Below are 13,004 nucleotides of genomic sequence, written 5' to 3'. Positions count from 1 at the left end.
AGGACAGTGTGTTATATGACTTACGTAAGCAAGTTTTTTAATTCTCCGAATCAAACCAAACTTTCAGTTTTTACTTAAAAAATTTAGCTATAAACTTTATGCTTTTTTTATCTTACCTTTTTCTGTTCCTAGATTCTAAGTTCCTCTTATTTATTTTGAGCTTTTTATTATCACAGATCTTCTTTTAAAGTAGGATTCCTACATGGTCCACACTTCTTTTTTGACTACCAGTGTAATTGTTGCATAATGTTCTCTGATGGGCAGAACATAGCCTTACAACCTCCAACAGTTGTGGCTAATTTCAGGAAGCGGAAATGCGATACAACACACATAACGCAAAAGGCTTAAGTTGATGTGGTCTATTGATTCTAAGTACATCGTGGTAAAAAATAAATAATAAGTGAACATCACTGGCTCTTACGGCCAGGCAGCATGGAGTCTTAGTCACTGCGTACGTCTCTGAACTATTTTTGCCTCTATGGAATGAGGTAGTTGTACTAGAAGTTTTCTAAGCTATTCTGTTTCTGACTGCATGCTTTTTTCTCTCTAATACATACTGGTTAGAGTTTCATATATCCTTTATTTTTTCTGAGACACTCTTACTATTTGATGTCATTGTAAGTCAGATTTAAATAGCAGTATTTTATACAAATAAATATAGTCAATAAAACTTCAGTATGACCTTGATAAGTTTCTGGATTTTGGTATTTTTCTTATTGAATTCTTACAGCACTAATGAAATATGTTTTTTATCCAGTAAGACCACCTGGTGTTTTCATTTTATTTAAAGTAAACATAATTAATAATTTTAAGTAGATACATGTTTTGAAGCATAGTTGTACAGTTTACTGTTGTAAGTGTCCAAACTAAAATATGAAAAAAATGTTAATTCTTATTCAAAAAAATCTTTTTATCCTTCAAACCTAAATCTTTTTGTATAACTAAGAAGAATCTTTTTGTATAGCTAAGAAGAATAATTTTGGTTCTGGGCGAGAGTGTCTGATCAACAGATTTCATTGCTTCATTGGTAAACATAGTTGCATATTCTTATAATTTTTGTGGCTTTCACATAAAATTAATCCGTTCAACTGTGCTTGGTATGATTTAGTTCTAAGTTATTCCCCCTGTGTTGTAGCTTATTTCAACAATTCCAACCAGCCGTTTAAAATTCCTGAAAGAAGCTGGCCATGGAACACAAAAGGAAGAAATACCTGAAGAAGAATTGGCAGAGGATGTTGAAGAGATAGATCACGCTGAAAGGGAGTTGCGGCGTGGCCAGATCTTGTGGTTCAGAGGTCTAAACAGAATCCAGACTCAGGTATGGGCCTGGTAGAGAGGTAGGAGAGATGCGGGAGCAAGGGCTTTGACCTGGGAGGAGGTTTGTGTGTGCTCCTTAACTTCCTTTTGACCTCCCCAACCCACAAAATTTATTCTTTTGAAAAATACTACTGTGGCTGGAATGAGTGAAGCTTTTAACTGGTTATGGAAGAATGTGTTTTATATGCCCCAAGCTCCTTTTTTCCTAGCTTTTTTTTCTCCCCATCTCAAAATGCTACTCTTACCCATTTATCTGCTCTGTAAAAAGTGCCTTTTTCTTTACTTTTTGTATGTTGATAGATGGAATGGTCCTTTCTCTTGTTCTCTCTCTCTTGCCGAGCAAGCTGTCACAATCTCTGATTCCTTGCAGATGGATGTAGTGAATGCTTTCCAGAGTGGAAGTTCCATTCAGGGGGCTCTAAGGCGGCAGCCCTCCATCGCCAGCCAGCATCATGATGTAACAAATATTTCTACCCCTACACATGTAGTGTTTTCCTCTTCTACTGCTTCTACTACTGTGGGGTGTGAGTGTGTGTTCCTAAGTGCATGAAATTAACATTTCCTACTTCACACACCTAACGTTTCTCATTTTCTCCTTAATGTTAAATCATTGTTCAGGCTTTTCATAAAGCTTTCTTTTCGTAAAGTGGATTGAGACCTCAAAGTGTTGTCGTTGTTGTTGTTTTATTTCTTAGAGGGCTAGATAACTGGTGAAACAATTGTAACCAAAGATTAGATAGGGAATCTGTGAGCTTGTCTCTGTGCTACCTCTTACAGTTATTATATGGGGAATAAATTATAGCTTAGTATTTGTGAAACTACTATAAATTTTTGAGTATATGCCTTCAAACATGTCCATCCTGCATGGTTTCTAGAAGCATGTGATTTAAAACTGATGTAACAGACTCAAGAAATGGCATTTTTAAGGTTGAAAAGGAATTTACCATTTCTACTTCTGTCTTGTCCAGGTTAGAAACTTAGTTACGTGAAGAACAGTTTGCAGTATAGCTAGTAGTTTGTCTTCTTAACCTAAATTTTGTTTGCCTTCCTTTGTATGAGCTTTATATACATATTTATGATATTTATACTTTAGGGTTTCCTTGCATTATAGAAAAGAAGCATTGTCTTAAAAGAAGTGGGAAAAATATATAGTTGATTCATTATTCAACCATTCCATGTATAAGTCCATTAATTGAGTAGAGTAACAAGTTCCCTTTCAAATTTTCGGTAAATGGCAAACTCTGAAAAGTCTTACTATTTATGTGGTCTTAGTGTAATTAGGGTCTTCTGATTTCGTGTGGATTTTCAGTGTATTAAAGGAATTGAAACTATAGACATACCTCCATGCCTGAAATTGCTGAAATTCTTAAGGTTGTATTGGGCAGAGGTGTATCTTCTTCTCCATTTAATTTTCAACCAGTTAAGGACTGGAGGAGCGTTGACATAAAGATGGAGAGAGGGAGAAAACAGTGTAGACTGTTTACGCAGTGCCAGTTTGTTCAGTGTTTGCTCGTGGAACTTTTATTTGATATTTTTAACAATTGTAAAATAGGCAAAACAAGGTCCATTCCCATTTCATAGGTGTGAGCATGGACTTGGAACTTAAGTAAGTTCCTGGCTAATACTTAGAGGTAGTATGGTGTAAAGCAAAAAACAGACAAGCGTCTAAAACACATTGACCTTAAAAGAGTAGGTATTACATTTACATGGACAAATAGGTATCTCCCTTTTAAAAATTACCTACATTAATGAAATGGTAAATATAAATTGCCTGCCATTGTGCTTGGTACAATAAATATCATTTGCATTCCATCATCCCTGTGGATTTTACACTATTTCAGGGTCTCTGGGGCTAGCTCTGGATGGTAAATATTCCACAAACATTGATGGAAGACTTAGTATTACATGTCAAAGCTGTTCTAGAAGTACCTGCAATCTAATGAGAGAAAAAAGTGGAAATTTCTATGAGGTAGGGAAACACAGAATATTATGTCAGGGATCTGAAAGTACACTGAAAGACTCAAGAAAAATTATGGCAAGGAGATGACTGTTTCAAGTTGATCCTTAATAGAATTTGCTAATTGAACAATGCAATCTTCTTTGATAATCACTGGCTACTAAAAGAGTAACAGTAAATGATAAGAAGTTGATGGAGCTAGAATGGAAGGTAATCCTCTGTTCATGTCCTGTGAGAAGCCACAGTAGGACTTTATCCAAAAGACTTCCCTCCCCTGCCCCAAATATTAAATTTGAAAAATTCCAAACCTTTATATGAGTTAAAAACTTAATATGTCTTGTAATACATACTGTATTAATATGTTCAAAATAATTTAGTACTATCTTATAATCAGTCCATATTCAGATTTCCTCAATTTCTCAGTATCTTTGGTAGCTTTTTGATGCAGGATGTGCAGAAGAATCAGCAGCAGTGTGTATTGCTGTTCTTTAGTTTCTGACCTGGATCTATTTCCTGTCTTTATTTTTTTTATGGCATGAACTTTTTCTAAAGAATCAGCCAGTTGTGTTATGAAGTACCTTCCATTTTGGATTTATTTATTGTTTCCTACTGATTAGCTTCATGTTAAACTTTTGACAAGTTTATTGTGTGGGTGGTATATATTTTATTCATTTTTATTTCAGCACTTTTAAATGGCCATTTTTGTAATTTGGAAGGATGTCACATGACTTTAGGTACACTGTAGTCACTGTATTTCTCATCCTAATTTGGTCCCAGTTTCTGTGTTAAATATCATGCCTTTACAAACGGTTACGTTTGAAAGTACTCATGCACACTTCAGGCTCTTTTCTGAGGCACAGCTACATATGAAACCTCTTGAGTTACTAGACCCAAGTGACCAGAGAAGTAGTAGTATTCTTCAGGGAAGTAGATTTCTATTTCAGAGAGCAACAAAAGAAGGATTTGTAACTATTGCTTCATCAAGGTTTGAGATGTTTCCTACTTTATTGTATATCCTGTGGTCTTACAACATGAGATATCCAGGGACTAGATCATATCTTGCTAATGAGGTTATCATAATGCAGTAACCGTTGCTGTAATTATACTGTTTTTACCTTAAATTTCTCTAAAACTTGGTGGTAGAATATTGTCTCAGGTACTATGACTAATTAAGAATCTTAGTATACTTGATGAAGGGTGTAATTTTCTCACTATGCTTCTGACCTACTATTGAGTAGTCTTAAAAATACTATGAATGTCAGATTTCTTTGCTTTGTTAAATAGACGTTGTCTATGGCCATACCACCCTGAATGCCTGATCTTGTCTGTTAAATAGATGTAGTAATGACCCATGCCAGCTTCATCAAACACTAGACTTTAAAGTTATCTAGAGAGATCATCTTTTCTCATTTGTTAACAAGATCTCTACTCTTCACAGTTTCTAGAGAAAAGTAATTTATCTGTAGATATTTTATAAATCATATCAGCTTTTCATCATTACTAAATGCTTATCCTGAGCAAAGAGCTAAGCTTCCTAGAAAGGAGAAATTGAGAGGTTTAACTTGAAGGTAAAAGGTATATAGAAGCCTGTGAGCCAGATCTGTCCTGTCTCCTACATTTTAAAATAAAATTTTAACTAGAACAAAACCATGCATATTCAATAAGTATTACAGTGGCTTTTTTTTTTTTTCCTATCAAGGCAGAGTCGAACAGTTAGGACAGAGACCTTATGCCTTTAAAAATTTAATATTTACTATCTACTTCCTTATAGGGAAAAGATTCTACCCCATTCCAAATAATTAGTAAAATAGTTCACATTTACACAGGTGAGTCTCACCTAAAGGAATTCACTATGCTAGTCTCAGTTTTGGAGAACAGCCCAGAATTTTCTTTTTTGTTGAAAAGTATCTTTTACCGTAGTGTTTTAATTTTTTAGATTAAACAACATAGTAAAAATAACGATAAATACAAATTTTAGAAATGGGCAGTCTGTTGTGGAAGATAAGATACATTGGCTTCTGATGATGCGGCGCGTCTTAGAAGGGGTAGGGGGCAGTGTGTTGTGGAAGACGCGGTGTTGGTTCCTGCTTATGGAGTCCAGTGTCTTAGAGCTGTCTCCTGACATGCCATGTCCTGGGCAGCAAAATTGTTAAATGTCTGCTCACAAAATCTGGGAAGGCATCTAGAAAAACAGGTGGTTTTGTATAATTTTTTGATTTGTTACTTACATTTAATATTGTTTACTTTTACAATCATTTTTTAAATTTCTTAAAACTTTCGGTGGTAATCCATTTTTATCACATATGCTTTATGTCCAGCTTTCTTCTGTTCTCTTGTTGAATAATTCACTTGTTTAAAACTTTTCTGAACATTAGAATTAATTCAGTTTTTCTTATAGTTTTAGGAGGTAGAATCTTGTGCATTTAGATCCCAGGCTATATTACATAGGAGTTGAATTACAAGACTATGTAAGTAATGAGGCTTTGCTGGTCAAAATGGGAAGTTAGAGTTCCTTCTGAGATTTATGGCCATATTGGATTCTTTGTGGTATTTAGTTCCTACCGACACAAAATATTGTGCACAATTCTTTTTCTCAGAGTAACTGAGAATTTTACATATTATTTGGTAAGGTCAAAACAAGTATAAGTTAGGTCAGTTTCTTAGCAGCTTTATGCCACTGTTAACAAAAGACTTAACACAGTGTGTGTTTAATTATGTGGTGGTGTGCTCGCTTCAGCAGCATGTACACTAATTATGTGATGTACACGTACACATGTTGCTCTTCCCTGCCCATTTTTTATGGTGCTCCATTTAGAGTTTTGTGAACTCGCAACTCTTGTCTTAACCCCATACCTTTATTCTGAATTCTAGGATTTTTCCAAACTTAATGTTCAAAAAATGGATTTATATCCCCCTAACTAACTCCCTTGCATACTGGAGTGGTTTAGAGAGAGAGAAAGAGGAAAAACAAAAGGAAAACCATGTGTCTGATTTTTCTGTAATAAGTAACAGCAGCACTTCCACCCTAGGCAAATCTAGAGCAAATTTTGGGTCATCTTGAACAGTTCTTATTGCCTATTAAGTTTGCTGGTGGACCCTCTTAATTTGTTTTCTTTCATCCCTGCTGACTTCTGACAGCAGATTTTTTTATGATGTTATATCTTTCTTTTAAAGTATAAGACAGCTAGCGTACTCACTGAAGTATCACAAATGTAAAATGTAAGATTTTACAATAAAACATTAAATGAGTGATTCATCTATATTATGTGTATTAAGCACTTTGTATCTTAGTAAAGCGGGGAAAAAAGGGGCAATAAATTAAAATGTATTTGTTGTTACTAATTTATCATATTAAGGAACCCGAGTACAAACACAAATAGAACAAGATTTTAAAATTGTACTGATAAAGTAGCAAGACTGTACAGACGTGCTGCCTACTGTTCATGTGTAGATGAGGCCTGCAGCACCAGCATCGCTTGGGAAGTTGTTAGAGATGCAAGATCTCAGGCTCCTTCTGAATCATGGTCTGTACTTTAACAAGATCCCCAGTTAGTTCTTGTGCACTTAAGAGTTTGAGAAGCCCTGGGTTGATCCTTCCATGCTAGCACTTTTCTGACTCTACTTTACCTAATCCCCCATAACAACCCCAGAAATTGTTATTTCCCATTTTGTGCCTGAGAAAACCTATCTGACCAGGTTCTTTACGTAGTTCAGTGGCAGAGCTCTAACTCATTTCACCTTTCTCTTTCTAGGCTATTACGCTACACTGTCTGTATATAGGGCTCAGTTTATATGAACCAAAGCAACTTACAGACATAGCTTGGTAAATCAAAAAAGACAAATTCAAGAAACAGTAAGGTAGTCATTAATGATTAGAAGTGGACACATTGTCCTAACTCAACATACATATTTTTAAAATATATTCAGTGTCCATTTGAAGAAATTTATTCATTACCATGAGATGATTTTGGAAACTGCATCTTTTTTTCCTTGCATGTCAAAGTGTCAGTTGCATATTTTTCTGTGTCAGTGATATCTCCATTATTAAACACGATTCATTAGAATTAAAAACAAATACTGTATTTGAATTGGTTGTGTAAGAAGAGCTCAACTATTTGGATATTCTTTTTTTTTCTTGAATGATGCTGGACTGCTAAGATCTAATGTCAGCGCTGCAGTAATGATTTTGAGTTTGAATCTCAGAGAATTTGTTTTTATGTTGATTCTGTTCTTCCCAGAGGACTGTAGTAATTAAGTTGTAATCTACTTAGAGAAAAACACTAATACTTTATAGAAAAATGGCATATACTCAAATATTTATAGCTGTTTAATGGCATTTTATAGATATTCTTGAATTAAGGGAGTAGTGGGGTAGATGTGAGTTCATTGTGGCATTCAGCTTATATTTGCCTGGCTTTTTCATAGTTGGTGACACCCTAATTCCTAGCATGATGAATAGTAACCCTTTGTGCTTGACTTTTAACTTATTTGAATTGTTTTCAAAAATACATTCTTTTTAATTTACAAAGAAATCAGCTAAGCTTGTCTATGGTTAAGTTTTTGTTTGTTTTCTGTTTGTTTTCGTTTTCTTAGGGGAAAATATCCTATAAAATGGCTATTAAATTTTTAGCCAGTAACAATGAGGTTTTCTTAGTATTACCTTAAACCTATACCTCCTAATTCTTAGAGTATGTGGTTTTGTCGTTCTGTAGTGTCCTACTAAAATATTCATTTTTTTACAGTGTATTGCAAGTTCCACTGCATTACATGCAAATATGATTCACTCATACCTAGCTGTTTGTGGATTCAAACTCATAAGTGAGCCAATTTTAACTTACTAGTGTACTGACATCTCTGTGTTTTCTGATATTTACAGATTCGAGTGGTGAATGCATTTCGTAGTTCTTTATATGAAGGGTTAGAAAAACCAGAATCAAGAAGTTCGATTCACAACTTTATGACACATCCTGAGTTTAGGATAGAAGATTCAGAGCCTCATATCCCCCTTATTGATGACACTGACGCAGAAGATGATGCTCCTACAAAACGTAACTCCAGTCCTCCACCCTCTCCCAACAAAAATAACAATGCTGTTGACAGCGGAATTCACCTTACAATAGAAATGAACAAGTCTGCTACCTCTTCATCCCCAGGAAGCCCACTACATAGTTTGGAAACATCACTCTGATTGTAAGCTGAATGTTAACACACTAGCTGCATTGTAAAGAAACAAAGTGAAACTGGGTCTTTTCACATATTGTGACAGACAAGATAGTATTCTTGTCATTGGACTTCAACAGAAGACACACTTGTACGAATGTAGATTTATTTTTTTAAAAAAAAAAAGCAAAGCTTTCTGCCAGACTGAGGGTGCTTTTTGGGGGGTGGGAGAAATGAACTGACAGATAAACAGTAACTCAGCGTAAGTGACCCATGGATCATCAGTAGTGCCCAAGAATGGTCCTCAGCAGTGTATGAGCAGAGCTTTAGTTTAATCTCAGTCTTTGATGGGAGAGAGGGAGGAGTCGAGCTGGGCGAGACAAAGAGCCCTGGATCATTGAATTGAATCTTTAATTTCTGCTGTTGGCTGTTAATAATTTGGATTATTTATGTTTATAAATGATAAAGATCTGTTTACAAAGGTTTGTAGATACTTTTTTTGTTCCTGTTCATAGATGGGAAGCTTCCTTATAACTGATGCACAGAAAAATTAGTCCTTCAAATACTGCTGTATTTTCAGGAAAAAAAGGGGTGTTTCTATTGAAACTGTACTAAATTTTTGCCTACAATTTACCTTGTTAAATATTGTAGATAAATTGCTAATACTAATAGCCAAATAGATGACACTAATGCTTTGTTTAAAAAAAGAAAAACAAAACAAAACAAAAAAACATGAGCAGTGGTGTTCTAATGAAGTTATGGCATCTGTCCTGATTAGTTTCTTAAATACATTTACTACTTAATGGTTTTGAAACAACTGTTTAATTTTTAAAATTTTTGAAAACTTGCTAATAACCTTTGTTCAGAATTTAGATTGTTTAATGCAGGACATCAACTACATAATGAAAGATGCTTGAAATGCTTTTGTTATTTCAGGCAAATCAAATTAAATCAAACTATCAAACTACAAGAGAATTTCAGTCCTTTTTGTTTTTGTCTATGTTAGTTCAGTGATGTCTTGGTGAACTGTGAGTGAACTGTATTGATTTTTCTAATCCTTAAGAGACCTTCGTACAGCATGAGGGCTGTTGGCATTTTGAAAAAGGTTAATAAGTAGAAGCATACATGTTTTCCTTTTGTTTTTGAAACTTGTTTGTAAGCATAAATAAATATGCCCTTTTATTAAATAAATACATGGCAATGTTTTTTTAAAATGCATTTCAGCTTCTTTCCTCAATTCTGCATAAATGGTGCATCAGTCTGTTCTCTTTAACCACAATTGGAATAAATTTCAAGATGGTAACAGCCCCATGAAGTAGCACTTTAATTCGCTGGTGATAATCTAATAGATGCAGATTGAGAGAATTATCACAATTTTGCCATTTAATTTACTCTTCATAGAATCCAGTTTGTCTAAAATAGTCTCACAGTTAAAAAAAAAGTAATGACTACTACTATCTTCTATACTTCTGATTTTTAAGTGGCCAAATAACGGGTTAGGTAAAATGAGGTTATATGAAGTCTTGGAAACGCTTCTCAAGATACATTTAGATATAATAATAATACGCTGGAATGCCCATCGTAAGCCAGTTGGATTCTTTGGCTCTTTTTCTTTCCTGTCTTACCTTCTTCCTGTTTGCCTTTTGTACTTTTACCCTTTAAAACTGTCATTGTGCTAGCAGCCCAGATTTCACCAGATAAACAATCCTCAGGCTGACGTAAAGTTTACAGAGACTACTACATCTGAGAGTGCTGACCCAGCAAAGAAACACTTAGTTGATGGTGCTTGATATTTTTGGTGGGGGAGGGGGGGATTGTTTTCTCTCCATCAGTTCTTTGCGGTAATCCTCTGCAGGTCTTAAAAACACATTGGCTCTGTCAGCATTTGCTATTGTACATTTATTCATCAGGTATTTATAACGACTCATACTGTAAAAAGAGGTAGCATGATATGCTGGGAAGCATATTTAGACCAGGAGTCAAGTCCTGTTTTCTAATCTTGGTTTTGCCATTAACGTTGCTGCATGATCTTGGGAAAACCGTTTACCCAAAAATAAGGGTGGTGGACTAGACTTTCTTGAAGAACCCTTTCAACTCTTAACAATTTACCCTATCAACTGGAGAAGCCTACAAGGCATAGGGAATAGAGAAAAGGGAAATACTTTCAGTTTTCTTTATTTTGGTTATGCTTAAATATGAATGTAATTACCAAAAGATTTAGAAGTGCATGTGCTTTGGAGGATTTGTATTGAGCTTTTACAGTATTCATTTTTCAGCTCAAGGCAATGGCTTTTTACACCAACTCTAATCCATAAACAGGTCTTATAACATCCATTAAGTAGTTAAAAGACATGCTTAGTGTGTATTTTCTCTTTGAGACACTGTAATTTCTATCACAAATTTCCAGAGCATTATGTAAGTTTAAAAAAAATGCAAGCAAGCTGTTAAAGATCTTGGATCCCATTATACAGTCTGTATAGTTGAAAGCAGCATCTGTAACTCAATCATTTTTTCTCTTTTATTCTCTAACCCAAAAATTGTTTAATTTTGCACCCCAAATGTTTTTAATCTTTGTATATTTTTTAGAAATCCTTTTCTCTTCATCATTGCCTTTTTGTGGTTGTAAATACACTTACTTGCACTTTGAAAGATGAGTTACTCCTTGTCACCTTACAAATATGTGATATGGTAATTTTCATAACAGATGTCAGTTTTGAACCAAGAAATGGTGATTTGTTAATAAGAAAAAAACTGGCTTCATTTCTGTGAAATTGCTCTCTGAAAATTTCTTTTTACACATGTAAGCCAACTGAGATACCGTGATGGTGTTGATTTCTTTCAATGATGCTTACCATCTATTTTAGCCACTGAGCCTTTTATTATTTGTCTATTTGTAAAGTTTGTCTTAACTCATTTAATAAATATACTGTTTATCTGTTTCTGAATGGGGACTGAACTTTTTGAATAATGAAATCTACTTGAACACCAGATTTTGAAATACTTTTTTTCTACTTGAGATTTTAAAGATCTAACTGATGAAAATCGTATAATGTGCTTGAAATGTTAACAGTTGTGTTACCATGAATCAGGATTCTAGTATGGATGGCCCTGCCTCTCTGGTGAAAGTGGGTACATTTGCCTACTCTTCTGCCCACAGCTTCAGTCCTTCTGGCACAGTAGATTAATTCTGCCTTCTGGGGAAATACGATGCTTTGTTTGCAGAACAGATTAGTTTTTGACATTAACTGTAAGAGTTTATTTTGCATTAAATCCAGAATTGTCAATAGTGATTATCTGAACTCTGTGGTAAAAGTAATAAAATTTCCCTTAGTTGGTTTTATAATAAATTATTAATATAAATTAATAATTTTGTTGAAATGCTGAGTGAGCTTTAAATGATATGAATACCTTTTCAGTAGTATAAATTATTAGCAGATTATTGAATATATTTAAATATCATATTGTTGACATGAAAGATATTTTCCATTTTGTCAAATTGGGTTTTGTATATGTATGATGTATTGGAATCGAGTTTTGAATTATATTTTCTTTGTAAAACTAATGGAATAAGAAAGGGAAGTTTAAGCGTTTGTCTGTTGACATTTTCCTTTCCCAGGCCTCGCAGAACTCGGGTGTTGCTGCACCTGCCGTCTTCTGTAACCTGTGCTACTCTTCAGTCTCTTAATCCCAAAGGCCCTGGGAACCTTTACCTTTTTAGTGTTCTTGCTCTCATTTGTTGACAAAATTAGTAGCGTAATTATTCCCTTGCTCAAAGTAATCTCTGAAAAGTAACCTTAGAGACTTAAGTGTATTTCACGAAGAATGCTTCATGTGATAAAGTTGGTGGTTGTGTTACTACAGTGCTCGTTGGTGTGAGTCAGAAAGGAAATTGTCTTTATCCAAATAATTTCCCTGTCAACAGGCTACTTTTGCCACTTAAATTCTTAGCTGGTGGTTTGCACTTAAGCTTTTTATTGTAAGAACCACTTCCTTGTTATCTCCTGTTTGTTAAAAACACTTCATCTTCTGGATGGTACGTTAAATATGCATTCTTTCGAGTTGAGGGTATCATTACTAAAAAATACAATATTAATGTCTATGAAGCAGACTTTATAAAGTGTGTATGTATACTTAGACAGTATCAGTCTCTGGCAGTATTGCTATCATATGACCCAGCACTAATTCCCAGTCACTAACACAAGTCTGGGTTTGAGTTGAGTGTAGCACTGAGCATTTCAGTTTAAATCATGGTTTCTAGGGCCATATTTTTTAAAGTTACCTTGTAGACCTCTAGCTATTACAAGGGTGGTTGTCACAACTTAAATTAGTATTTATAAATGCTTGATGTGCACTCAGCATTTTACATGGATTATGTGACTAGCTCTGTGAACTGCTGCCATCTTTCAGATGAGGAGGCTGAAGCTGGGAGAGCTCAGTGCACTTGAGAGTCTCATGGCAGGTGGTAGAGCTGAGATTCACGCTTGAGGCAGCCTGCCAGGCCCAGCTGTAGCCTCTGGACTGTTCCCGCACCTTGTTAACACTTGCTGCCATTCCTTTCTAATAGCAGATG

General features: G+C 34.9%; 1 protein-coding gene across 4 annotated transcripts in view; it reads left to right on the top strand.

Annotated features, from left to right (window-relative positions):
* Positions 1 to 11,379, top strand: part of Atp2b1 (ATPase plasma membrane Ca2+ transporting 1) — a 111,372-nt gene extending 99,993 nt beyond the window's left edge. For 2 of the 4 annotated variants that reach the window (XM_063255283.1, XM_013159226.3), the window contains exons 20-22: positions 1,136 to 1,318; positions 1,688 to 1,774; positions 8,151 to 11,379. In XM_063255283.1, coding sequence (XP_063111353.1) covers positions 1,136 to 1,318; positions 1,688 to 1,774; positions 8,151 to 8,462 — 582 coding nt within the window. In that variant the 3' untranslated portion in view covers positions 8,463 to 11,379. Of the gene's footprint in view, positions 1 to 1,135; positions 1,319 to 1,687; positions 1,840 to 8,150 lie in introns of all 4 variants that reach the window. The other 2 variants (XM_063255285.1, XM_063255284.1) reach the window with 2 other exon arrangements.
* The last annotated feature ends 1,625 nt before the right edge of the window (positions 11,380 to 13,004 follow it).

Source organism: Cavia porcellus, unplaced genomic scaffold (assembly GCF_034190915.1).
Source record: "Cavia porcellus strain 051 isolate PalLab524CR breed Dunkin Hartley unplaced genomic scaffold, mCavPor4.1 scaffold_8, whole genome shotgun sequence".
NCBI lineage: Eukaryota > Metazoa > Chordata > Mammalia > Rodentia > Caviidae > Cavia > Cavia porcellus.
This window is presented reverse-complemented; position numbering and strand designations above follow the sequence as displayed.